Source organism: Halichoerus grypus, chromosome 4 (genome assembly GCF_964656455.1).
Source record: "Halichoerus grypus chromosome 4, mHalGry1.hap1.1, whole genome shotgun sequence".
NCBI lineage: Eukaryota > Metazoa > Chordata > Mammalia > Carnivora > Phocidae > Halichoerus > Halichoerus grypus.
Window position 1 is genome coordinate 60,976,507 of NC_135715.1, and position 25,412 is coordinate 61,001,918.

The 25,412-nt window shown below is 52.2% G+C and overlaps 1 protein-coding gene and 1 long non-coding RNA gene across 3 annotated transcripts in view; one reads left to right on the forward strand and one right to left on the reverse strand.

Moving 5' to 3' along the window:
• Nucleotides 1-13,502: 13,502 nt before the first annotated feature.
• ATP7B (ATPase copper transporting beta) overlaps nt 13,503-25,412 on the reverse strand; it is a 73,978-nt gene continuing 62,068 nt past the window's right edge. For both annotated transcript variants that reach the window (XM_036101330.2, XM_036101324.2), the window contains 8 exons: nt 23,164-23,346; nt 21,700-21,868; nt 20,160-20,303; nt 18,821-18,963; nt 17,197-17,400; nt 16,979-17,096; nt 16,371-16,473; nt 13,503-15,835 (listed from right to left, as the gene is read on the reverse strand). In XM_036101330.2, coding sequence (XP_035957223.1) covers nt 15,562-15,835; nt 16,371-16,473; nt 16,979-17,096; nt 17,197-17,400; nt 18,821-18,963; nt 20,160-20,303; nt 21,700-21,868; nt 23,164-23,346 — 1,338 coding nt within the window. In that variant the 3' untranslated portion in view covers nt 13,503-15,561. The remainder of the gene's footprint in view (nt 15,836-16,370; nt 16,474-16,978; nt 17,097-17,196; nt 17,401-18,820; nt 18,964-20,159; nt 20,304-21,699; nt 21,869-23,163; nt 23,347-25,412) is intronic.
• On the forward strand, nt 17,658-21,406 carry LOC144381585 (uncharacterized). The gene is made up of 3 exons (XR_013447003.1): nt 17,658-18,148; nt 20,624-20,731; nt 21,149-21,406. It is a non-coding gene; the product is annotated as an uncharacterized LOC144381585 (long non-coding RNA).

Consider the following 25,412-nt stretch of genomic DNA (forward strand, 5'->3'; position numbering starts at 1 on the left):
AATTAGCCCCACTGTACTTGCTCTCGTTCACTTCTGCTGCGGGGATTTGCTCCATCCATTTTACTTCTTCTTTCATATCTGTCCTCCAAGCCCCCAGATACTGATGTCCCTTCATCCTAGATCTCTTTCCTCGTGTCTGCCGCACTCTCATGCTGTCCCCTTTTGTCTTCCTTTTGCCATCAGGCTTCTGGAAATGATAAACTGCGTTTTTTTTTCTTTTTTTTTTTTAAGATTTTATTTATTTGACAGAGAGAGACACAGCAAGAGAAGGAACACAAGCAGGGGGAGTGGGAGAGGGAGAAGCAGGCTTCCCATGGAGCAGGGAGCCCAATGTGGGGCTCGATCCCAGTACCCTGGGACCATGACCTGAGCCGAAGACAGACGCTTAATGACTGAGCCACCCAGGCGCCCAATAAACTGCGTGTCTTGTAGGGGTGGCCTCCACCACCTCCAACAGCCAATCCTAGCCACGCCTCTGGGACCGGCATTCATCCTGGCACCCACACCTTGGGTGATGGCCCCTCCATCCTCTTCTCTTTCCAGTCCTTTCCAACATCTAATGCTTCTGATGTTTCCCTCCTTAAAAATCTCTCTCTAGGGGTGCCTGGGTGGCTCAGTCAGTTAAGCGTCTGCCTTCAGCTCAGATCATGATCCCAGGGTCCTGGGATGGAGTCCCACATCTGGCTCCCTGCTCAGCAGGGAACCTGCTTCTCCCTCTCCCTCTGCCTCTGCCTATGCTCCCCCTGCTTGTGCTCTCTCTCTGTCAAAAAATAAATAAAATCTTTTTAATAAAAATCTCTCTCCATGTCTGGGTATTTTAGAAATGCATACTGCATTATGTGGGGGTAGAAAGACACGGTGTCTGGGATTTGCTTTAAACTACTTCAGCAACTCAAAAAAGGAAAGAAAAGGGGGAAGAGAAGGAGCAATTTGGGCAAAATCTTGACAATTACTTATTTCAAGGAGAGGTTAAGGGCAGGTGTATGGAGATTCATTGTACTCGCTGTGTTCTCCTCTGTGTTTCTACATACTGAACAGTAAAAAAAAAACAAAAACAAAACTGTTTTCTAGGGCCTCCTCATCATACATCCCTTCTGGCTACTTTCCTTCTCTGGGCCCTCTTCTGAGTCCTATCTCTGTCTGCTTTATATCCACATCCTTCCTTAAAAATAAGTGTTTGCCGAGGTCTTTGCTCCTTTCTGTGTCATGAATCAACGTGCACAGCCTGAGCAAACACATCTGCCCCAGAGTTTCACCTGAGCTTTTGGTGAAGACGACCCCCTCCTCTGCAGCTTCGGGCCTGGCCTCTCGCCAAACTGCAGACCCACATGTATTTTTTAAAAATTTATTCATATTTTAAATATATATATATATATAAGCAAAATCAATGTACCCATAACCCAGATTTGACCAGTGCTGACATTTTTCCTCATATTTTTAGAAAAAACATGTTACAAATATAGTTGAAGAGCCTAAATACTTCTCAGATTCTCTCAGACCCCTTTCTCTTCTTTTCTCCTCGGGGGAAACTGCTGTTCTAAACCCAGTTGGTATCTCCTCCACCCCATATGTGTACTTTGACTCCAGAAGCCTGTGTCTACAACAATATGTGCAACTATTTTCTTTTAAAAATGTACACAAAGTGGGGCGCCTGAGTGGCTCAGTCCGTTGGGCGTCTGACTCTTGATTGTGGCTCAGGTCATGATCTCAGGGTGGTGGGATCGAGCCCTTCCGGTGTAGGGCTCTGCACTCAGTGGGGCGTCTGCTTCTCTCTCTTCTTCTCCCTCTGCCCCTCCCCACAGTTACTCTCTTTCTCAAATGAATAATTAAAAAAAATACAAATAAAAATGTATACAAAGCAATTTCACTATATTTTTGTGTCTGCAACTTTTTTCACTCAACATAGTGATTTGCGAGTTCTCCATATTGATATATGTAGATCTAGCTCATCCAGCTTAAATGCAGCAGAGTACTTTGTTATATGACACATGCCACAAGTTGTCTACCCATTTCCGTCTTGAGGGACCCCCTGGCTGCTCCCCATACGAACAGTGCTGTAATGACCCCCAGCATACCCATGCACGAGCACGCCGCGGGCCTCATACAGATCACCTCCCAGTGGCCCTCAACACTCGGCTGTGCTTGCTTGCTCTCTGATTCGCCCACTCGACTCCAAGCAGAATACATTCATTTCATCTCTCCACTATTGCCACATCATACCTAACTCACAGTGGATTAACGTGAAGGGAGGAAGGGGGAGAGGGAAGGAAGTCATAGAACCTCCCACCACCAAGGTCAGGATCAAAGGACTAGGCAGCCAATGGCATTATTTTGTGGAAATTCAGGAATGAAGTTGGCAGTGAGGAGTCCAAGAGGCATCGTAATAGTGATTTATATGCCTGGGATCAAAGGGCATACTCTCGGCATGCGTTTTACATCTCAGGAGAAGAATGAGAGCCGCTGCCTGTATTTTGCAGTACTTAGGCTTCTGATAAAAGCCAGTTATGGACTAGTTTGTGTTTTTCACTTGAGATGAAGTGAAACTGCATTGTCTTAAGCCAGCCAAGGGTAGACAGAGAAAGGATAAGATTTCCTGGTAATCCAGCAAACATGTACTTAACTTCTGTGCCAGGCACACCTTGGGCGAACTCTGGGGGGGGGGGTGTCTGGGCTAAGGCACAGGGCAGGAAATGGGGTCAGTGTGAGGGTCACTAGAGCTAGAGATCTTGACTGGATGGCGGCTGGGGAGGTGGCGCTCAGGATGGACTTGGTCTTGGGCTTGGGCTTCCTCAGAGCTCTGCTGGGTGCTGGGGTCATTCACTAACCTCCTGCAAGTGCAGGCTTAGCTCCTGAACAGGTGGGGTGTGGAGCACCGGACCTACGAGAGGCCTGGGCAGCTGGGGCAGGGATAGGACTGGCATCCTGCCCACTACTCTCCCAGGGGCCTTGTTGCAATCCCCTTTCCACATAGCAGCTGGAGTGATCTTTTAAAAACACAAATGAAATCATGTCACTCTTCTCAAAACCCTCCGATGTCTTCCATCAGCCTTGGAATGAAGGCTTCTATCAGCTTCTTGCTCTGGCTGGCATGCCCCTGGGAGTTCTGGTCCCACCCTCCCAACCATGCTCCCTCCTACTCTCTGGCCCTTGCCTCTCCTGGGACGCTCCCAGCTGGGGCCCCCTCAGGCGTTCACACGTACAGGCCTGCATCTTCCCACTGACACCTTTGCAGAGACACCTCTCCTGCTGCCTAGCTAAAATACCCCCTCCCCGCCCCTCAGCACCATCACCTCCACCCCACCGTCCTGCTGCAGGGTCTCTGCAGTGCTTCCCACTAGCAGAGGTGAGATTATGTCTGTCTATTGTCTTTCTCTCTTGCCTTAGAATTCCAGCTCCTGAAGGGCATGCATCTCATCTGCTTGGTTCTTCTGCTGCAGACCCAGCACCTACAATGGGAGAGGTGCCTAGTAAACATTTAGGGAAGGAATGGGCTCCTGGCGGCCTTCAGACTCCCAGCCCCAATTCTTTCTGAGGCTCAACTGTATTCCCGCAACACTCCTACAGCCTGATTATAGATTCCTCCTTGGCTCGAACTTGCTTGGTTTGACTCCCAATGTGGGCAATTCACAGCTCTAGCAAGGCTCGAGGAACAGGTCAGAGAGGGAGCCGTCAATCCTGTTCAACACTCAGACATTTGACCTGGGACCGAGAAGTGGCTGCAGACCCCTCAGGCTGTCAAGTGTCTGGGGCTACCGTGAGCGGTAAGGCTCATGTCAAGGGATGGGGGGCGGCAAGCCTGGGTTTTTCCTTCAGTACCTGGCGTGTAGTAGGCTTTGAGGTATCCAGCAGTTTCCTCTCAGTCCATAAACATGCGTCTGCCAGCTAATTGCTTCTGCAACTGCCAATGGCACTGGGCTGGAAATGACATGTCAGTCATTCCAGGCAGGAATCCAGGAGCCTTAAATGATCCTCCGCTCCCCAGCCTGGCAGGTTCGCTCCTCAGTCCTCCGGGTCTAAGTTCCGAGCGGTTCCCGGGAGTCCACTGCCAGGCTGCGTGTGGGCAAGGGAATCTTCCGAGGCTGGGCACCCTGGACCCTGGGGCTGTCCCTCTCTAAGGCATGCCAGGTGGCCTCTGCCTCGGAAGTGCCACCATCAGCGCACACGACAGACAGCCCGGCGGCCCCTGTCTTCTGCTAGCCCCAGCCACGAGGGAAGTTCTGAGCGGCCCACAGCATGGTGGGTGACGGGCTGCTTGACTTTTGAGCCACCAGAATTAAAGGGCTCAAGCATTTTCTCCCACAAATATATGCCCCCTCCTCTTCCCTCCGTCCGACTCAGCCAGGAGGGGTAGTGTGGGGGTGGGGGCAAGGTCCAAAGCATTTTCTCAGGAGCTCAACCTAATGTGAGCTTTCTCGTTGCTCAGGCTTGCGTGCCATCATCCCTCCCCCTGGCCGGTGTGGGGGATTGTGGTGTGTGCCTGTGTGTGCTCACGCGTGTGTGGGCGTGTGCATGTGTGTGTTGGGGAAAGGCATGCCGATTCAGCTTGATTGGACAGTCTTCCCACTAATACAGCTGTATGTCTGGGCTGTGCCTTTCTGTCTTTTTTTTTTAAAGTATGCTCCACGCCCAGTGTGGAGTCCAACGTAGGGCTTGAACTCACAACCCCGAGATCAAGACCCAAGCTGAGATCAAGAGTCGGATCCTCAACCAACTGAGCCACTCAGGCACCCCCGAGCTGGGCCTTTTTGGAAATGTAAGGGCAGGACTCCCGGCTTCGTTCTCTGGGTCCTCCCTCCCACCTCTCTGCAGGTAACAATGACCCCTGACTAGGGGAGGTCACGGAGTGGAGACAAATGGGCTGGGAGAGCTGGACAGCACATTGGTCGATCCTTCACAGACCCCTCCCACAGGTGTTATCACTTGGCAGATTCCCCAGTTAGAGCACTGGGAAACCCTCTGCACGTCCTTTTCTTTTTCAGACAGATCAACACATTAGAGGTTCTGAGAGCTCATCTCCAGGAAAGAGTCCTGTTTATATGCCAGGGTTTTCCAAACTCAGTTGGCTTCTGGAGCTTCTCTGGAGAAGCCCAGGTTGGTCTGGGGAAGGCTTAGGCTGTGACCTCGGGCACTGGTTGGCTCAGGGGCCTGCAGAGCCCATAGGGGGGTGGCTCTGTTTCTTATAGCCGCTGGAACAAATTATCACAAACTCAATGGCTTAGACAGCACAAATGTATTATCTTACAGTTCTGGAGGTCAGAAGCCCAAAATACGTTTTATGGGCGAAGATCAAGCTGTCGGCAGGGGTGGGTCCTTCTGGAGTTTCAAGGGAAGAATCCATTTCCCTGCCTTTTCTAGCTTCTTGAGGCCACCTTCATTCCTTGGTTTGAGGCCCCATCCTCCAGCTTCGAGCACATCACCCCAACCTCTGCTTCTGTCTTCACGTCTTCTTCTCTGACTTTGGTCTTCCTACCTCCCACTTGTGATGACCCTTGTGATGACCCTGGCCCACCTGCGGGATCCGGGACTCTCCCCATCTCAAGATCCTTAACTCCAACACATCTGCAGAGTCCCGTGTAAGGTGACAGGGTTTGAAGATGAGGATGTGCACATCAATGGGGAGCACTGTCCTGTCTACCACACTGTGTGGTGGTGAGTGGATGGAGTGGGCTGTTTGAAGCCTTGATCAGATTCAGGTTGTGGCCTGTCACCGCATGTGGAGCTGACTGAGCGACTTTCTGGGACATGCCTCTGTGTTGGCAAGTGCAGATGAGCCCCTGGGAGTTCCGCACTGCAGCCCAGCTATGCCAGCAGGAGTAGCTCAGGCTTTAGACTCTGAAATCTGGGCTGTGACTCAGGCCTGCTTACCTCTTGTAGAGGTTTTGCATCCAAGCCATTCGATAAAGTGTCTCAAGAAATCAGATATGAATGGCCCGATGAAGAACCGGCTTTGTGCATCTGACACGGCCTCACCGTCCCCAGTCGTGACACCCTGGGGAAGCAATGGAATTGGTGGCTTGTTAATGTCAGGAGAAACAAAAGCAGAATCAGCTGTGTCAAATCCACACTGAGGTTGCAGAAAGGCATCAGCCAGAATACCTCATCTCGGGGGCCCCGATGGTGTTGCCTCTTAAAAGTGGGTAGCAGCCACCACTCAGCTTGTCCTGTAGCTGGGGTTGAGGGCTGAGGACCAGGACTTGAAAGAATCCTATGACACAAACAACTCCAAAGCTGTTAAAAAGAAAAAAGAAAAGAACAGGAAAAAAAAAAGACAAGAAAGAAAAAAGGGGGATGGGAAGAAGGAAGAGAGGGAGGAAGGAAAGGAAGAGAGAAGGGGGAAAGAGAAAAAAAAGGGAAAAAGAGAGAAGGGGAGAGGTGGGGGGGGAGAGGGAACCCCCCCCTGCCAAGCCCTCAGCCCATCCTCCTGCAGAGCTGAGAAGCCAGGAGGTGCTTCCATTTTCATGGCAGGTGCATCTCCTTCCAAAGGCACACTCTAGCCCGTCTGTATCCATTTGGGCCATATTTCCGGGTGGGTATCCTGCTTCAGGAAGAAGCATCCTTTGAGCTGAGTGAATGAAGGAATATCAGTCCCACTCCAGGCTTGGAGCGAGGTGGGGCTTCCTATCTAGTTGAGTCCGGACATCACCACTTCCTCAGCCTGTGACACCAGATGGGCAAGTCTGTTGCCTCCCCTGCCCTTCAGTGCCCTTGCCTGGGGCCACCCGGGGTGACCATCTGGAGACTGGAGCCACGCAAGATGCTGTTGGACTCTCCTCCCCCAACCTTTAGCTTTTCTTAACAGTTCCTGGGAGGGAAGGCAGGCTGTTGAAGGTCTTCACAAGCCTGTGATAGGGATTGAGACCAGGAGGGGCCAAGGTTGGCACCGGCGAGTCTTCCCAGGATCTCCTCTTTGCACTCCTAGGGCCACTGTTCAGAAAAGAGGGCTGGGAGGGGTGGCTGGGGAGAAGAAGGAAGAGATCCCCCCACCACCACCTATCCCTGCTTCCTCCAAACAGTGCAGCCCCACCCAACACGTTCACCTGCCCCTTGTCCTGTCCCCAACAAACCAGTCCTTGCTCCCTCCACATGCACCACCCCCACCACATGCCCGCTCCTCTCCCAGTGAGGAAACCCTTCCTGCACTTGAAGGTCTCTCAGTTCTCACCTCTCTGAGATGCACTCCAAGAAGACCCAGGCTGCCAAGATCCCTCCCCTGTACCCGATGTCAATCCCATTGTGGAGGCAGAGATTCCGTGGGTCCTTCAGTATGTTTGGGGAACTCGGGTTTCTATGCTCATGACTTATCAGAACCTTTGGTATAACAGGAAGTGGCAGGACAGGGCTAGCCAGAACCTTCCTGTGGAGCACCCCGGGTGTCCACCTCAATTCACAGCACAATCCCCTGCCCTCGGCACAGGCTTCAGCCAGCCCTCCTTGTGTGACCCGCTCAGTGCAGCCTCCTGCCTTCTGTCTCCGATGGGATGTGTACCAAATCCTACACTCTCCTGAGACCCTCCAATACCTAATCCTCTCGTATGCCTCCCTGTCATTGCTGGACATGGCTCCTCTCTAAACAACTCTCGCGCGTAGAAGGAGCATGCCATTGTTTAGCTCTTCCTTCATGTCTAAATTGCTTTCCCCAGACTCCACAGCCTTGTCCACGTGAGCTAGCAAAGCAGCTGAAGGACGGGGCTCCTGTTGTATGCTCCCCCCCAAATGCTCCAGGCCCTCCCTGAGCACTCAGCACAACTCCTAGAACAAGACTTGTTAAAACTGACTGGACATAGGGTCAGCTTTCTGAATATTTCTCAACTTAATTGCTCTCTTATACCATCAACAACAGTTTTGCCTATGAGCTCCTCAAATAGAATTTGAAAGAAACAAGAATGTGAACAAATGTTAACAAGGGTAGAAATAACTTTTTTCTTTCCTTTTACTAATCCAGATGTTTTAATAATAGCAACATACACAGATACAATATATACATATAGAAATATGCATGTGTGTGTGCATATACATATATATACCTACATATAGGAAAGACATGTAGGTACAGAAAGACAGGTAGATAGATCCCAAATGCCCCTTCAGCTCAGTTAGAGAGAGACACATAGAGATGTGTACGAGGACCTGCCTCTCTAACTCATACCCTTTCCACATTTTCCCCCTGCCACCTGCCAAGGAGTGGTCTGAGTGGTTTTCTTCACATCCTGGCCCTTAGAGGTCACTTCAGGTCCTTGAACTCTAGTCAACAAATGTTTCCAGGCTGACTTCTAAGCTCGCCCTCTGAGGGCCACCTTCCACACACCCAGACCACACTGTAGCCAGCACAGCCCTGACCAACCAAGCTGGCCACGTGCCTTCCCCCTGAAGGCCCCTTTGCCCTCTTCATGAAGGCCTCTCCCTCCATATTCTTCCATGAAATCACAACCCGCTTTAATGGCCAACCCAAATGCTACCCTCCTCTCCGACACAGGGACTAGATGTGATTTTTCTCTCCTCCCCTGATTCCCACTCTAAGGCACAGGATCTCATTTTGCCCATTAGGGGTGTGTGTGTGTGTGCGCGCGTGTGTGCGTGTGTGGCTGGGAGGCAAGAGGAGGGGGAGGGACAAGAGTCACTTGCACCGACTGTCCTTCAGGCGGACAGGGGAGCACTGATCACCAAGAGGGAAAGCCATATATACACTAAAACATTACCTAAAAATGGGTGGAGCTTTAAATGGAAACCAAAGCCCCCATCCTGAGGTGTCTAGTATTTGTCACACTTTACCGGACACCCTGTTGGATCCAAACTGAAGTGCACCCAAAGTCAGAGACTCGCATTACAAGCCTCTTTTAGATTCCCGGAAGTAACAAATTTCAACACTTCGCTAGATTCTAAGCTCATATGGCTTTTAGCTTTAATTCTGACCGTTTACCAGGAAGGAGAAAACAGAAGTTTATAACACACATATATTCCTCCAGAAAAAAAAGATCCTCTCCCTGCCCCTCTCCCCCCACTGGGGACAATTAAAGGCAGGTTATCCTGTGACTGAAGCCACGTGACGTCCCGGCCCACCCCCCTGTGTGACGGAAATACCACACCTCTGCGGGGTTAGATTTAGTCCCCGAGGCTGGGTCGTCAGAAATAGGAGAGCAAGATTGTTCTCTTCAATCAAGTATTCGTATATTCTTTAGGAAACCATACTTGAAGTGACATAATTCTACCCTGGAGAGAAAGGAAAGGCATCAAAAGAGATCGGTGAAAATGCTCGAAGTCCTAAGTAGGACGCAGATGGGTTGAGCGAGACAAGGTCCTGCCTTCTAGACCAGACTGGTAGGACACAGGAAAAAGAAGTCACTTCCTTTTCAGCAGCTCTCGCTCACTAGCACCCTTTACTTATTACTTTCCTAATTCCCACTGTGCATCATTCAGACCATCAATACTTACTGACATGCACAATTGTAGGCCACGCACGCCGGTGAAGTAGGAGCTCCTCTCTTCTACACTGAATCGGAAGATCAGAAGGCAGAGTGACCACCTCATGGGGTGGAATCGGGTTTTGAACTCGGGTCGCAGTGGGTGCTCTTACTTTCTCCTCCAGGGCATGGCCTCCTGCTGCAATGTTCTTCCTGGGACATGGGGCATGCCACGGTGGAGCATCAGGTTCTAGAACCACCGGGAAACGAGGAGCAGGAATCCAGCCTGGTGTGCAGCTACTGGACAAAGGCTGCTCCTTTGAAAGCAAGCCACACAGTCCAGGAGGTCTGAGAAGCAGACCCATTAAGGGGTGCTTCCTCAGGCCCAGAGAGGGAACACACAAGGGTGGTGTGTTTGCATGCTTGTGTGGAAAGGCTGTGAGCCGTGTGTTTTTCATCTAGAATATATCCACCATCGTGAATGACATCAACTACAGCAGCTAACATTTGTTGTGTGCTCAGCATGTGCTTTCCTCAGATGACCTCACTCTATCCTCACCATTATCTTGGGATGGGGAAACTATTATTACAGATGAGGAAGATGAGGCCCCAGGTCACGCTTTGTTCTTTTTTAAATTGCGACAAGGCAAGAAGATCTAAAGGAGACAGGACGACACCTGCATTGCCTACTGAGGTTACCCGAGACCATCGGCCACCTTGCACTTGGGTGGGGGTTTCCTATCTCAGGACAGGAAACAGGGCAGTGTTCCTCACCAAATAGAAGAGGAGATAGAGGTCCGCAGCAGGTAAGCCCAGCTCAGGATCCAGCGACCCCCAAGGGGGCCGTAATGGACACTACCAGGGACACACTTCTGCCCAGGGGCTTGGGGTGGAGCCTATAAATCCAAGGCAAACACAGGAGTCTCAGAACTTGGAGCTTCAGGGACACTGAAAATCACTATGAGCCTTTAAAACCGTTTTTTTTTTTATGTTCAAGCTTAAAAAAAATCTTAACTTGGAAACAGCATGAAGCACAGACAGACACACGTGATGATAGAGAAGTTCACTGCCGAGTCATCCCAACGACATACTCTGCATGGCTAAATGCAGGCTAACCATGCCCGCATAAACACATCATAGCTTAGAGGCGCCCCCGTGCCAGAGCTGGACTCCAGCCTCACGTTCTGCCCCATCTCCCATTTTCGTTAGGATGAGCTTTATTTGAATTTCCAGATGCGTCCAGAAAAAAAACAATGATCAAGAGATTTGGGATCCTGCTGCAGACTAGGAGGTTGTTTTGGTCAGAGAGACACCTGGTGGCTCTCGAGATAGAACACACTGTCCTGCAAAAGGACACTTCTCTTGCCCCAAGCATGCCATGGGGAGGCCAGAGGGGCCAGGGAGGCCCGGCTTCCCCTGCTGAGAGCACCGGGTGTCACCTTTGCAGGGAGGGAGGTGGGCCTGGTAGGACCAGAGCCAAACGGGCTTGAACACCTTTCCCAACCTTGTCTCCCGCACGGTCAGCTGGACTCCCCTGAGCGTGGTCCCCCCACCTGTGGAAATGAGACCTGATGCCTATCGTTCTTAAGATCATTGTGAGGACAGGGTGAGCAGGAGAGACAACCCACTGGGGCCAGCACAGAGCCATTGGCCTCGCCTCCCCGTCTTTGATTATTGTCTGTCTCCTCCTGACCTCACTGGGACCTGGGTATCTGTGTGTTCACAACAGCTGCATTCCCAGCTCACTACAGCACCGGGAGATCAGGGAGCTGGGCCCCTGGGGGCAGACAGGCTTTGCTCCCTCGGGGTCTCAGTGTGACCCACCCACAGAGGACACCCTCCACAAAATCATGTTCATGGGGTTTCCTTTTGGGTGCTTTCTCCCACCTTATATATTTCCCTCTGTTCAAATTTTTGCTATAAGCAGTTATTAGGTTTACATTAAGTAAGAAGAAATAATGGCCATTTCCTTTTCAGAGGAAAAAAATGTTAAATTTCCTTCAATTCTTGTTTTCATCTTAGCCCATGGGTGATTTCACATCTGTTTATTCATCTTTTTGAATAGAATAAAAGAGACTCAGGGATTTCGTGGCATTATTTAACATTCTCATATTCTATCCTGTAATTTCAACCGTGGTCATTGTCTTCACACAAAGGAAAACGGCAGATAAGTAGACATCTCCCTCTGGAATAAACCCACACAGTGGTGTTTATGTCCCTGCCCATGTTGTGTGTGAAAACTCAGGAAGCAGAGTGGTTTCATTCCCACCAGCTCCACAGTGCACCCCAAGCCAGATCAGCGCTCCCACAAACAGGGTCATCTGCAAAGGGAAACTGAGTCAGCACGATTGCTTGCTGAAAGCATTTCTTTGTATTATGCATTCCTTACCTGTTTTCTTCAAACAAAAGATGCAATTTAAGAAAAAGTTGTATGCAGAGTAGAACTTTTCTAACTCAAGAAGTATTTATATGCATTAGGGAATTTACCTGCTGAAATATTGACATGAATTTTTTTAAGAGAGAAGATTGCCACAAGCTGGGGAGGGGGGAGGTAGGAGGGAAGGGACAGAGGGAAAGAGAGAGAGAATCTTAAGCAGGCTCTATGCCCAGCGTGGAGCCCGACACAGGGCTCGATCTCACGACCCTGAGATCATGACCTGAGCCGAAATCCAGAGTCGGATGCTTAACTGACTGGGCCACTCAGGCACCTGTTGATGTGAATTTTTTTAAAGCCAAAAAAAAAAAAAAAAATCCTTCTCTAATTCAAATAATCTTTTTCTAATTAACCTATTTGATGGGCTGATTTTGGTTTATGCTGGATTTTCTTAAAATAAAGGCCACTTTATTAATCTTGGTTTCTTAGCAAACTAGCAGAACAATTTTGACTATTTTTTGCCATGTCAATTGGAAGGTGCCGTCTTTACCAAAAGACTAGATTATCCATTTACTTAAAAGGTTACCCCATCACAAGGCTTTACTAAGATCTTAAAGACTGAAAACTTACCAGGAATGGACAGACACTGTGATTTCTTCTGGTGCGTGTGGAATGGTTATCAGGGAGATTTGCTCATGTTTTAGAAGGATCTATTTTTTAAAGAAATGGAATCCCTTGCTAACGTGGTATCAACCCTCTCTTCCCACAAGGGACATGCATACAGCATGAAATTCCCATACGTGGGCATCCAGAAAAACAGTCCAGCATGCCTGGCATGAAGCGCTACGTGGTGTGCTGGACGGACCGCGGGGCAAGCAAGTGGGACAAACCCCTGCCTGGTTCTCCCTGTGGTCATAGTGAGCCACAAAGATATCACCTCCATGATTATGCAGGGAAGTGCTGACCTCAGGATGGCCAGAGCGGGGGGAGAATCCCAAATCGGATAAAGGATAGGTTCCCCGCACGTCTACGGAACCTACAATTAGGGCAGAATCCTGAAGTCCTACAGTTTGTGTCTGTGACTTCACAGTGTCTATTTCCCTTTTTTGGAAGGTGATCACATGTCCCAGTTTGCCCAGAGAGTCTCGGTTTAGGCCAGTTGGCCTGGCATAATTATTAATAGCACCCCTTTCACTCTTAAAAGCATCCTGGTTTGGATGATAAATTACCCTGTCACCTCACGTTTAGCTGGAGCTCACTCAGGGCCCCCTTGCCACCCCAAGATGCCCGCAGAGCCTTCCAAGCAGAGTCCTTTGGTCCAGACATTTCTACTATTCCCCCTGCCCCACTCCTTTGGGGCCAAGGGACCCAAAATATAGCCCTCCTGATTAAAATGTGTATGTCTGAGATAGCCTTTTGTTGACAATTTCTGTCAAGCAGAGAAGTGCATCGAATGGGGCAGATCGAGGCCTGTGTCTGGCCCAATGGGACAGGTACCCAGACAGGGGCTGTCCTCCAGAGAGTTCTCCCCACACACACACACTGCGGGACAGGGGCTTCCAGAGTGCTGGGGGCGGGGGGGGCGCAGATCAGAGGGTCTGGCCACCGGCGCGGGCCTCCACAGTGAAACCCGACCCTTCTCCGCCCCCGTCCCCCTTGCAGAAGCGGCCTTGCACTGGCCTCAATTATGCTTCTCGCACACACAGAGCCAGCCAGAGGCAGCCTTTAGATGAATAAAAATAAACTTTATTCTAATACAGCATGGAAAGTTTTTGAAACAGGAACTCTTCTTATCTGACACACAAAAAATTCTTACCTCTTGAACATCTAAAGGTTATATTCTGTACAATTATATAAATATTTTCATGGCCATATACACATGAGGTTTATGGTCCTAAAAAGCCTTTGTGAAATCAATACAATTAGATCCTTTAGACAATGATTAACCTACTTAGAAAACAAGAAACCCTCCTGAGCACAGCCAGGAATAAAGGAAGGACAGAGCAGGAAGAGGCCCGAGGGAAAGGAAGACTGAAAACGACAGGAACACAATGGAACCCACTGCAGGATTGTAGGGGGTAAGACCCAGCAACACGAGATTATAGGCAAAAATGGAAACAAACCATCCGAGGGAAAGGTGAGCTGATCCCGAGATCAAGTTTCATTCCAAGTCGCTAACAATGAATCGATCACCCAGCAGACTTGTTCTTCTAGGAGCAGGTGGCTTTTTCCTGTTTATTCCTGCCAACTGATATTTTGGTGGCAGCCACCGCGGAGAAAAAACTTCCCTGTTCTGGCATGTGCGCGGGCTGTGCGATCCTGGGCGGGATACCCAGCCTCTCTGAGCCTACCGCCCTGCCCGTCCAATGGGGACAGCAGTATTTACTTGGCCGGTTTGTTGGGAAGATTACAAGTAGCCTAGAAAAAGTGCTTACACTGTCCCTGAAACATAACTGGTACTCAATAAATAAAACTATTTTGTGTGTGATAAGGGCTCTCTCTACCTTAAAATTTATTTTTTTTCTACTCGTGTACTACCATGTGGTTCCGCCAATCACCACCGACTTGACTGTCTAAAACTGGCCCCATTCCTGCCCCTCTGATGTCCTACAATCACAAAGAGCCACTGAAAGTGTGAAACACGCTCTCCCTTGGGGCAGCAGTGGTGACTCCTTTCCTAAGGCGCCAGCCCCGTGTGCACAAGCAGAAGCTCCTGGAGAGTGTGATTCCCTCTTCTTCGGGTACGGGTTTCCATGCATTTGGACGCCAGCAGGAGCACCACGGACATGAACTCTACTGAACTCCGCGAGCTGACAGTCCCATAGCAGACCATGTCACTGAAGCTCCCGGAGGCGTGCAAGGCGGTCTGGCAAGCGCACACACCTCCCCGCGGGACGCGGTTTCAAGCACGACAGGCCTCCGCATGTCCCAAGGACCTGGACCCCACAGGAGGCAGGATTTCCCAGGTCTCAGGCTCTGAGACCCTCACTCCAGCGGGGCGGCAACAATCCACAAGAGCACGCCATTCCGAGGAGCGAGAAGCCAGGACTCCGTGGCCAGGGGGCACACAGGCAGGAGAGAACTCTCCTCAGCCTGAAGAGAAGCAAGGCGGGCTCTCTGGCCGGCGCGAGAGGGAGCAGATGCAGGCCTGAGGGCAACAGCAGGGATCACTAGGGTCCTGCTGTCAGAGATCTGGCAGGGGTGGGCTGGGGTGGGCTGGCCCCAGTGTGAAGAACAGAAAAGGAAGAGACGATGCCGGCAGATGTCAGTGGGGTGTATTTGAGGTAAACTGTGGTCTCAGATACGCAACGCATGTGGGTGTTGTCAAAAAGAACCCAACACAAGGCTTCTCGTGAGTTCTAAGGAAAGGCCCAGCTAAGTTTTTGGTCCTGGTGAGATTTTCCTCATTTTACAAGCAGTCATTCCAAACACTAAAGCAGAGGTCTGTGAGGAGGGCTGGCTGTCCTCTCTTCTGCTAGAGTCCAGCAAGGTTCCCGACAAGCCCAGGCCAACAGCATGGTCAGGCCGGGAAGCCTGGCCCCTGTGCTGGTGGGATCCAGGCACGGGGGGGTGGGGGCGGGGCCTACTCAGGAGCCACATCTGGACGTGGCACATGCTAGGAGGGATGACCAGGAATGTCCAGGGAGTAGAAGTCCCCATGGCTGAGGGGAGCTTCGCCCATCCTGCTGCTGGTGCCGCACCTGTTCGGCCTGAGCCTCGGCCCCGGGAAAGCCGGGCCGGCTACTCGCTGAGGAGACGGACCCCTGGCTCTGCACCCGCCTGGAGCTTTCAGATGCACTGCTCCTCATCTCTGTCATTCAGGAGCAGAGACCACTTGTCCCCACCGTCATCAGCCGCAGCACTGTGTCGAGACAGCTTGTCGGACTTCAGGGAGGACAGAGACACCTGGCTGATGAAGCTGACCTGGTCCCAGGGCGTGGCCCTCGGGGAGTCCCGTCGCCGGTCATCCATGCCGATGTGCACGCTCACCTGCGACGCCGTCAGGGGCTTCATGCGGCCCTGGGCCTGCGCCTCATACCTCTCCAGGTCGGGCTTCTTATAGCTGCCAAGCGAGAATCCGGGAGCATTTGAGCCATTGTGGGCATAGGGGTTTTTTTTTTGTTTTTTGTTTTTTTTGAAGGATGGCGAAGAGCTCTCACCAAAGTCTTTCAATAACATATGGTATGGAAACCCCATGGATTTTAGGATTTTTAAAGGAGAGGGTATCGAGCTCCTAGGGTTCAGGTAAAGTTCGCCTGATTGAGAAACTTCCCATCCAAATGCCCGGCACAGTGTAGGCTGCCGTTAACTTTTGTTAAATGAAAGCACGAATAAACGTCTTTTCAAAAAAGGACAACTGATAATACACGAGGACCGCACGTGTACGTGGCATTTACACGAACAGTGCAGATGGCTGGGAGGTGCTGAATGACCCCCTCGTGGCGCTGGTCAGGTCATGACGCACACCTGCCGCGGTGCACTGGGCACCTGCGCCCAGCACCTGCCCATCGCTAGCCCACGGGGCGGCTGGGTGGGGGGAGAAGTGAGCACCTAGTGAGCACCGCCTGTGGTGCGCGCTCCCGCCTCGAGGGACTCACCACTTGAGCTGCAGCGATGAGAGAACCACAGACACGGAGGAGGCCGCCATGGCTGCCGAGCCCATCCACGGCTGTAGCACGATGCCGATGGGCATGAAGACCCCTGGCCAAGGGAAGGACGACACTCACGCCACAGCTCAGAGGAGACGGTCCTCACCTTGGGCTGCCCCCTGTGAAGTTCCCCATCTTGGGGCGGCTCAGAAACCCCCACTGCCATGTCATGACCATGTGCCCACACGCCTCTGAAGTAGGCGGTCTCAGAGCTGGGCAGGGGGGTGCTGTCTAGGGGACTGGGGCCTCCCACCCACCCTGGTCTACCTGGGATAGTCCACAGGGGGCATCGTGGGTTTCAGGGGGAGCTGCAAGGGAACATGGAATCCCAGGGACCATCTTTGCAGCTTTCGTTTACCTTCAGAGACTTAGAAAGTGGAGAACATGATAAAATCAACTCTTTCTAAAATGCTTCTGCCCCGCCAGCCGGCCAGGCAGCCAGGCAGCCAGCGAAGTGGGCTACTCATTAAGTTGGGCAGAAACCCGACAGGCAGAGAGAAGCCTTTCTGGCCGGCAGCTGGAGTCAAAGGTAACCTAGCAGGGGAGAGCCACCCTACCTGCGGCAATGGGTATTCCGATCAGGTTATAAATCAACGCCAGCACCAGATTGAGGCGTATTCTCCAGACGGTCCTCTTGGACAGGTGAATGCTAGCCACCACATCGAGCAAATCGTTCTGTAGGAGGAACACACGGTCAGTCAGGAGCTCTGTCCCGCGGCCCTCACCGCTTCCACAACCGGGACAACAGGGCACGAGAAGATACAGCCGAGCTTACTCTGATGAGGACAACGTCAGCAGCCTCAATGGCGACGTCCGTGCCTGTCCCGATGGCAATGCCCACATCGGCCCGGGCCAAGGCCGGTGAGTCATTGACCCCATCTCCCACCATGGCGACCTTCTTCCCTTCATTCTGGAGCTCCTGGACCTTGGCCACCTTGTGAGAAGGCAGGACCTCTGCAAAGACCTTGTTGATGCCAACCTAAAGGGAAAGGAAAACAGTCAACGAAAGAGAAATACATGCCAACCCCTGGTGTTGGCAAAGGATAGTGACCAGCAGCAGAAACCTGTGCGGCATCCTGCCCCCACTCCCTCCGGCCTCCAAGCCCAGTCAGCGATGTCAGTCACCAAACCCTAGATCCCAGGGCATGCCATCCCCGTGCCCCACTTCCATGGTGGCTTTAGTTCTCCCTGCCCACCTCCCGGCCTCCCAATCCTCCTCCCTATCCCCACCGTGGTCTTTCCAGAACAGTGGTCAGCTGGTCACGTTACTCTCCTGCTTAAAGACCCAGCGGAACTCACTTCCTCTGGGATGACATCCACACTCCTCGGTCTGCCTCCCAAGCCTCTCTGGACCTGGTCTCTGCCCGCCTCCAGCCCTCACTGCATTCTGCCCCTTTCAGCTTCCTGCAGCTCTCCAGCCCTTGCCGTGGTGCTCATGCTGCCTGCTCTGTCCTGGAAATGTCAGCTTCCCTTTCTCCAACCTTCTCCCTCTTCTTCAAACGACCACTCCTGACTCAAGCATTTCCTCCCCTGGGAAGGTGGCTCCAGCCCCTGCCACGCTGGGGTCAGCTGGCGGCTCCCACGTGTCCTGTGCACTTTTCTGTTGCAGAAGCGAGCACTCAATTCCAGCCTGGCCACTGGTCACCCTTCCCCCGAGGACAGCGAGCTGCCGGAGCGCAGGCGCCCTCTTCACTCCTCTCTGGAGCCTGTCACATGGATGGTGCTTAGTAAGTACTCACTGAATGGATAAGTAAGTTTTAACCAGGAAAGGAGGCAGTACTCAACAAGTCCATCATTAGCAAGGAAGGCCGCGGAGAGGTACCGCTGCTTCCCTTGTAAGAAGCAGTTCACTTGCAAAAGCCTATGGTGTACACACGTTTGGGGAGGGTGTGTAATTCCAGGAATTTGCACGGGAGGCCTCGCCGTGTGCGGGGTCAGGCAGGCATACAGCACGCACTTGGAAGTGAGGGACTCAGCTGTCTGTCCCCCGCACAGGGCGTGAGAAGAGCTGAGCGGACAAATCGTTCCCTTAACACAAAGCCTCGGAAGTCGTGTGTTTTAGCTCTCGAGCCATGATCTTTGTTTTTGCCCCATTGGAAAGACAGATAGAGAGAATGCTGGAATTGCGTTTTCCAGGGCAGCAGCCTGTCCTGAGTTCAGACATCCAGGTCCCAGGGACGTGAGCTTGGCGACGGCAGGACAGTGGTCTCCCGTGGGACGCCACACAGCTCGGGACAGAGCAGAGCGGGCGGAGCGAGACGCACCCGGCGAGGGGAGGCCAGAAGCAACGTGGAGCGCTCGGAGTACTGGCGCTTCCTATGTTTCTTCAAACTGCTCCGGGGAGCTTAAAAGCAATTTCAAAGGGGGACGATCCCCCGCCCCCGGTCCCTGGCACACACCTGGGTGGCGATGGCTCTGGCTGTCCTCCGGTTGTCCCCTGTGATCAGAACCACGTCCACACCCATGCTCTTCAGCGTGTGCACGGCCAGGGCTGCCTCCTGCTTGACTGCATCCGCGATGGCGATCATGGCGCAGAGCACGCCTGCAGGAGACACCCTCGGTGAGGCCACAAGGGCGAGCACCGGGCAGCCCGGGGGCCAAAGGAGGCTGTGCTACCGGAAACAGTTTCCAGAGTGGAACGTCACATGTGAACAACAAAATGCCAAGTTATAGAACATAACCCGGTTTTGATTTTGTTTTTTTTAAAAATGACCTACATTTACAGGTGCATACAAAAGTCTGGAAGGAATATGAAACGTTAACGGTGGCTCTCTAAGGGGTAGGACAAGGAGTCATTGCATTTTCTTCTTTATAGCTCTCAGAATCTTCCCAATTTCCTGCAAGGAACAACTATTACTTTGCAGAGTGCCTGGCTCATAATAATAATACATGTTAGCCATTAAGATATGAGAAATAGAATGAATACAGTAAATGTTACTGAAAAGTGACGAGTGTCCAAACAGAAAATCAGTCCTTCCTTTTTCTCTCCCTACAGAAAGCATTTGTTTGGGGGGCGTCTGTTGGAGCGCATCTTCAGAGAGTGAGGCAGGAAGGCACTCGAGGACTGAGGTGTGGCAGAGCAGGTGCGGGGGAGGGGGGTGAGAGGGCACGGTGCCTCCAGCAGAGCTGGTTCTGATCTGAGCAGCCGAGGGGACTGCAGGTGTATGAGGGCTTCGGAAAGGACATGGCGGAGTGAGCAGGAAAAAAAGAGTGGGAGACATATTTAACATATTTAGTTGAAGCATTAAAAATAATAATTTATGTTGCTTATCTGCATACAGTTTTACTTCTATAAGCAGAAACTACCATTAACAAGGTAAGATTCCAATCATCTGAGGTGTAAAGGCCCAGACACACTATCTTGGGGAGCTCTGCGGAGGGGCAGCAATCTCACTACTTAGGACCCTATGGGTGAACCTCCTGGACAGCGAGCTACTGCTGTGTGTGCAGTGATGGAGGAGGAGGAGGGTGACGGAACCGCTGGCTTGGACAGAAGCAGACAGTGATGGCGAAGGCAGCCGAGCTGCCTCACTCTCGGGGGGAAGTATGGACAGAGCGAGAGAGGACCTCCGGACCGAGAATGAAGTGAGAAACTGGCAAGGCAACCTTTTGGAACACAGAATTTAACAGAGAGGAAGATTTATTAGGGGAAAAAAAAAAGGAGAAAGTCTATTTTTGCCAGATAGCCCCAAGAAACTCCACTGCTGAGAGCAGAAGAAGGCGAGGGTGGGGTGGTACCGTCAATGGCCACCAGGATGGCCGTCTGGCCTTTCATCTCATGATCTGTCATCGCATCACTGATGTCGCTGGAAATGGTTAGGCCGTTGCGCCTCATCCATTCGCGGTTCCCAATCAGCACAGAGAAGGTCTGGGGGGTCGCATCTGTTCAAAAGAGTTTGTGGTTATTCCCAAACAGTCCAATTTTACTATGAGAAAGGACTAAAAACCATGGAATCCTTTTAACAGCAAAAAGTCCCGTGTAACTGTTTTGAAACACAGTAGCTAGCAAGCACTTCTCCTAACACCACCCTTAAAGGACCAGGGAAACAGTAATTAACGTGTGGAACGTTGCGGGGGGGGGGGGGGGGGGTGGATCCAAATGGGGTGTGAAAAGGTACATGCAGTGTGTGCAAAAATGGTATAAACATTTGGTAGTGTCCTTATTTGCCTTTAAGAGGTATCTGCTGGTTCCTTTTCTGCAGAGATTAGAAGCAACAAGTGTAGCTGGGTATAGATGACCCAAGGTGCGTCAGCAAATAACAAGTCTACTTCTGTGAAATGTTTAAAAGCTGTACCTCCTAAAAGGCCAGGTGAGCCTTTCTCCTGTCACCTTCTATGTGTGCCGCTAGCCTAGGGGTCACCACACAGGCCAGTCCTGGTAGCTAAATGGAAGTGTCACGCTGGGGTCATGCTGGGTTCTGAATTACTAGAAGGTGGCAGATGGCTTCTAACAATACCCCAGCGCACTTAAGAGAAAACACCAGACACGGGCGTTTTGGGTGCGGAGGGTGTCCACATTCTCATGCTGATGGCTAGCAAGCTATCTCCAGAATCAGAAAAGCCGTATTCACTCCAAGCAGTACCCCTTGTTGGCTTGGGCAGACCACTTCCATCTGGCTTCCCTGCTGCTGCCAGCTCTGTAAATACTGCACATGCCATCGGGGTTCTACAGCACGGGAGGGACACTGGAGGAGCAAAAGTAGAATTCCCATCTGTCCCCTTTATAGCTTAAAGAAGCAGCACTGACTTGGGTAAGAAAGGAGACTCAAGATCATGGGTCACAGAAGCAATACTCTAGGGGCGCCTGAGTGGCTCAGTCGTTAAGCGTCTGCCTTCGGCTCAGGTCATGATCCCGGGGTCCTGGGACTGAGCCCCGCACTGGGCTCCCTGCTCTGCGGGAAGCCTGCTTCTCCCTCTCCCGCTCCCCCTGCTTGTGTTCCCTCTCTCGCTGTCTCTCTCTCTGTCAAATAAATAAATAAAAACCTAAAAAAAAAAAAAAAAAGGAGCAATACTCTGAATTGCAGTAACATACGCTAGCTACTTCTGTCGGCCATTAGCGTCAAGATGCAGAAGTATCAGAGAACCCAACAATGGACAAACGGCAGGCTGTCCTGGGGGAGGCGGGCACGCGGCACCCCGGCCAGGAGCCGCCCTTGTCCACAGCCGGGGCCCCACAGCGGTGTGCCGGCCTGGTGCTCTCCAGTTAGGCACGCTGCCGGCTGACGCAGCCGGGCCCAAGCTGTGGCGGGCCGGGCAGAGAGACAAGGGCCAGGGATACCTGTTGCCTCGGGAACGCTGCCAGTCCTGCTCAGGGGAGCAGCCTGTTTGCTCTGCTGGCGCTCGCCGGGGGCCAGGATGCCCTCCACGCTACTGACTTTGCAGCCGATGCCACAGCCCGGCACTGCCTGGAAGTCCGTGCAGTATCCCAAGGTCTCGGTTCCCAATTCCTGTGAAGCCAGGGAGAGAGGGGAGGTGAGCAGGAAGCAGGAGAGAGCGGCACCGACCACGAAAGCAGGACTGCGCCGGTGAGAAGATCGACTAGTAACTCGGCAACTCCTTCTCTCACCCGACACAGACGTTACAATTATTAAATGGATGCCTCATGACACGGGACGAGGGGCAGACTAGGCAGGAGAAGAGCAGTTCACGGCAAATGCCTCAAATTAAAGGAGGTGGGGGGAGCAAAAAAGAGAAGAGATATTATTTTTACGTTGCAAATAATTTCATGAGAACGATGGAACAGGCAAGCGGTAACAAGGCTGCTTGGAGGCCTTCAGGAGGTCACTGCCCATTTACAGGCCCTGGGGGGGGGCGGCGAGGGCAGAGGCAGGAGAAAGACATGAGGCGCTGCTTCCTGTGGGGTTAACTACACAGCAAAGGAGGGATGACAGAGCACGTTCGTCCTGAAACATCACGAGAGAGGGGGAAATGGTGGTCTGAATGACCCTACACAAGACACCAACGGAAGTTTCTAGAAGACTCCCTGTCCAGGTAGAGCTGTGAGCTTTGCCCCAAGGCATTAATCGTATTTGCCCAGACCGTTTAAAATTTTTCAGGGCAATATTCTGGCACATCCTGCTGCTTCTATATTTAGACTGAAAAGAGAAAACGCAACAGGACCTTTCGTCTGGAGAGGTCAAAGGATGAATGCTTCCCCATTAACTGCCAAGAACCCACTGGGCATTCTGCTCACCTCTGCTGGCGCCTCTCCATTTCACTGCCCCCGGTTGAGGGGCTCTCTCCTCGTCTCGCCCAATCCCCCATTCCGTTCTGTATCCCCTTTGCGCTGTGCACTCATTAAGGACTGAACTGATACACCATCCGTCCTCCCCACCGGACCATCAGCTCCCAGAGGGCGGAGTTCACATCCTAGCAGTTTTTGTTGTTCCAAGCACAGATGCTCAGTACATGCTCTCTAAGTGACTGCTAACACTTAACTGCCTTTGTGATGATCTGGAAATGGGATGGGGGACCCATCACTGACAGCTGCATCTCCACCTGCTCCACAGGGGCCTGCTGAGGGGTTCCCAGAGCCCACAAGCCCAGGCCTCCTGCAAGGCAGCTGACCCAGGTTACAGAGGCAGCAGAAGAAGCATGTGAGGAGGAAGGTGCTTGGAGGCTTTCAGCCAGTGAGAGCAGAGAAGGCAGCCAGCCGGGGCACGGAGGATGCGGGGGGGTGGCGGGGGGAGGGCTGATGGGGGGGCGAGGAGGCGAGGGACGAGCAGTGCCCAGGTCCGCATACCTCTTTACAGTACTTGGTGACTGCCATGCCCAAAGGGTGCTCGCTGCTGGCCTCCGCAGTCCCCACCACAGCAAGAACCTTCCTGAGGGGCATCGTGGCCACATCCACAAGCAGGAGGACCCTCATGACTTTGGGGACCCCGTGGGTAATGGTGCCAGTTTTGTCAAACATCACGGTCTTTATCTGCCAAAACAACCACATCTTGGTGACCACAAATACAGACGGAAGGGACTTTAAGAGCCCGCACAGTCTTGAGGCAGAACTCCACTCAACCTAGCCCCAGCAGGTAACGACACCGCTTCATATAACCCTGTTAACACAATCCCCTACAATCAATCCCGGGGTTCAACCACTCCCACGACAAAGACACGGTCTCCCTTTCTGTGCAGCCTAAACAGTCTGCGCTGTGACTTAACCTTCCTCAGGTTGAGCCAGAAACCGTCACCCCAATTTCACAGGAGATGGCACGGCACCATCTTCTGGAAAGTGACACCATGCAGATTTCCATGTCAGGACCCTGGCCGTCTGCCCATCTCCCTGTGCAGTTTCTCCGGCCTGCCTGAGTGCACACGCTTACTGAGAATAAGGAGCTCGCACTCCAGGTTCAAGAGAGGAAGGGAGGGGCGCCTGGGTGGCTCAGTCGTTAAGCGTCTGCCTTCGGCTCAGGTCATGATCCCAGGGTCCTGGGATCGAGCCCCGCGTCGGGCTCCCTGCTCAGCGGGAAGCCTGCTTCTCCTTCTCCCTCTGCTGCTGCTCATGCTCTCTCTCTCTCAAATAAATAAATAATCTTAAAAAACAAACGAAAAAGAGAGAGAGAGAGAGAGAAAGGGAGCGTTCCCTGGCCATAATAACAAGCAACCACAAGAGCCAATTTCCGCACCCGGCCCACTTGGTCAATGGCAGCTTGCACCAGTCCCCATGGGTCTGGGTTCTGCCAGTCGGTACCTGTGTCCATGGCCAGAGCCCACCCATCCTTGATGCCCATAGCTCCCCAAACCCTACAGAAGGCCAGCTGCTTGCTGTGGCCAGACTGTCCCCCTCACTTAGCCAACAACTGATGCTGAGCAGCGGTCTCTGCACCACAACTGGTCCTCCTCCAACAATCCTTGCACCAAGCAGCCACAGCGATCTTCCCAACAGTAACCCAGTCCCACCCCGCAGGCGCTTCAGACCGCTCCTCGGCTCCCTGCTGTTCTCTGGGTCTTATACGTTCCGAAGCCTTGATGCAAACTCCAAGGCCCTTCCAGGCCCCGCTCTCCCTGCCCTCCTCCCTCAACAGTCTCATCTCCTGTCAGTTTCTCTCTCCCTCTCAATGATTTTCTTTTGGTTCCTCGTCATTTATTCCGTAAATAACTGTTGAGGGCTTCCAGCGTGCCTGGCACCGGGCAAGATGCTGGGGACACAATGGTGAGGAAAAGTTCACAGTCCCTGATCTTACGGGGTCGATGATGTGGCCGTCCAGCCTCCTTTCCAATCTCCACTGCCTGGCTAACTCCAGCTCGACTGGGCGGTCCCAGATGAACCTCTCTATTTCCTTCTCTGCCGTGCACCCCCTCACCCCTGGGCCAATACCCGCGAATGCAGGTCAGGTCCCCGCTACACTGTCCTCCCAGGCTCGCGCTCGCACAGATGTGTGGTTTACTGACCCCACATCTGCCTCTCCCCCTAACGTGGGAGCTCCCTGACAGCCGAGGTCCCTGGCCATTGCCGGGGCCTAGCACAGGACCCACACACGGTAAGGGCCCAACAAATACCAAGTAAATAAATGGAGAGATAAATAAATGGAGGGACGGGCATGCTGGGCCCAAGATTCTCCACAAACACTGCTGCTGACTATTCCACTCCCAGAAGTCAGGGTCCCTCTGCTAATCACATGGATGTGCTCTGGTACTTTCCTCTGAGCCCGACTACCTGGGTGTGAGTCCCGGCTCTGCCACGGATTAGCTGCAGGCCTTTGGGAGAGTTCCCTCGCCTCCTCCTGCTGAGCTTCCTCATCTGAGAAATGGGAATAATAAGCACCTACCTCAAAGAGTTGTTAATGAGATTAAATCAATTCATATTTAATCTTGCAACTGTTAGCTGTTGCTGCTATTATCATTCCCAGTCCCTGCTGGCTTCCTGTTATACTTAATTAACAGGGCTGCCCTCAAACCTCTTCCAGGTTTTTCTCTTAATACAGAATTTAAACAGATACTACTTGCCCTCCGACTCTCTTCAGTTTCAAAAAAAAAAAAAAAATCACATAGTAA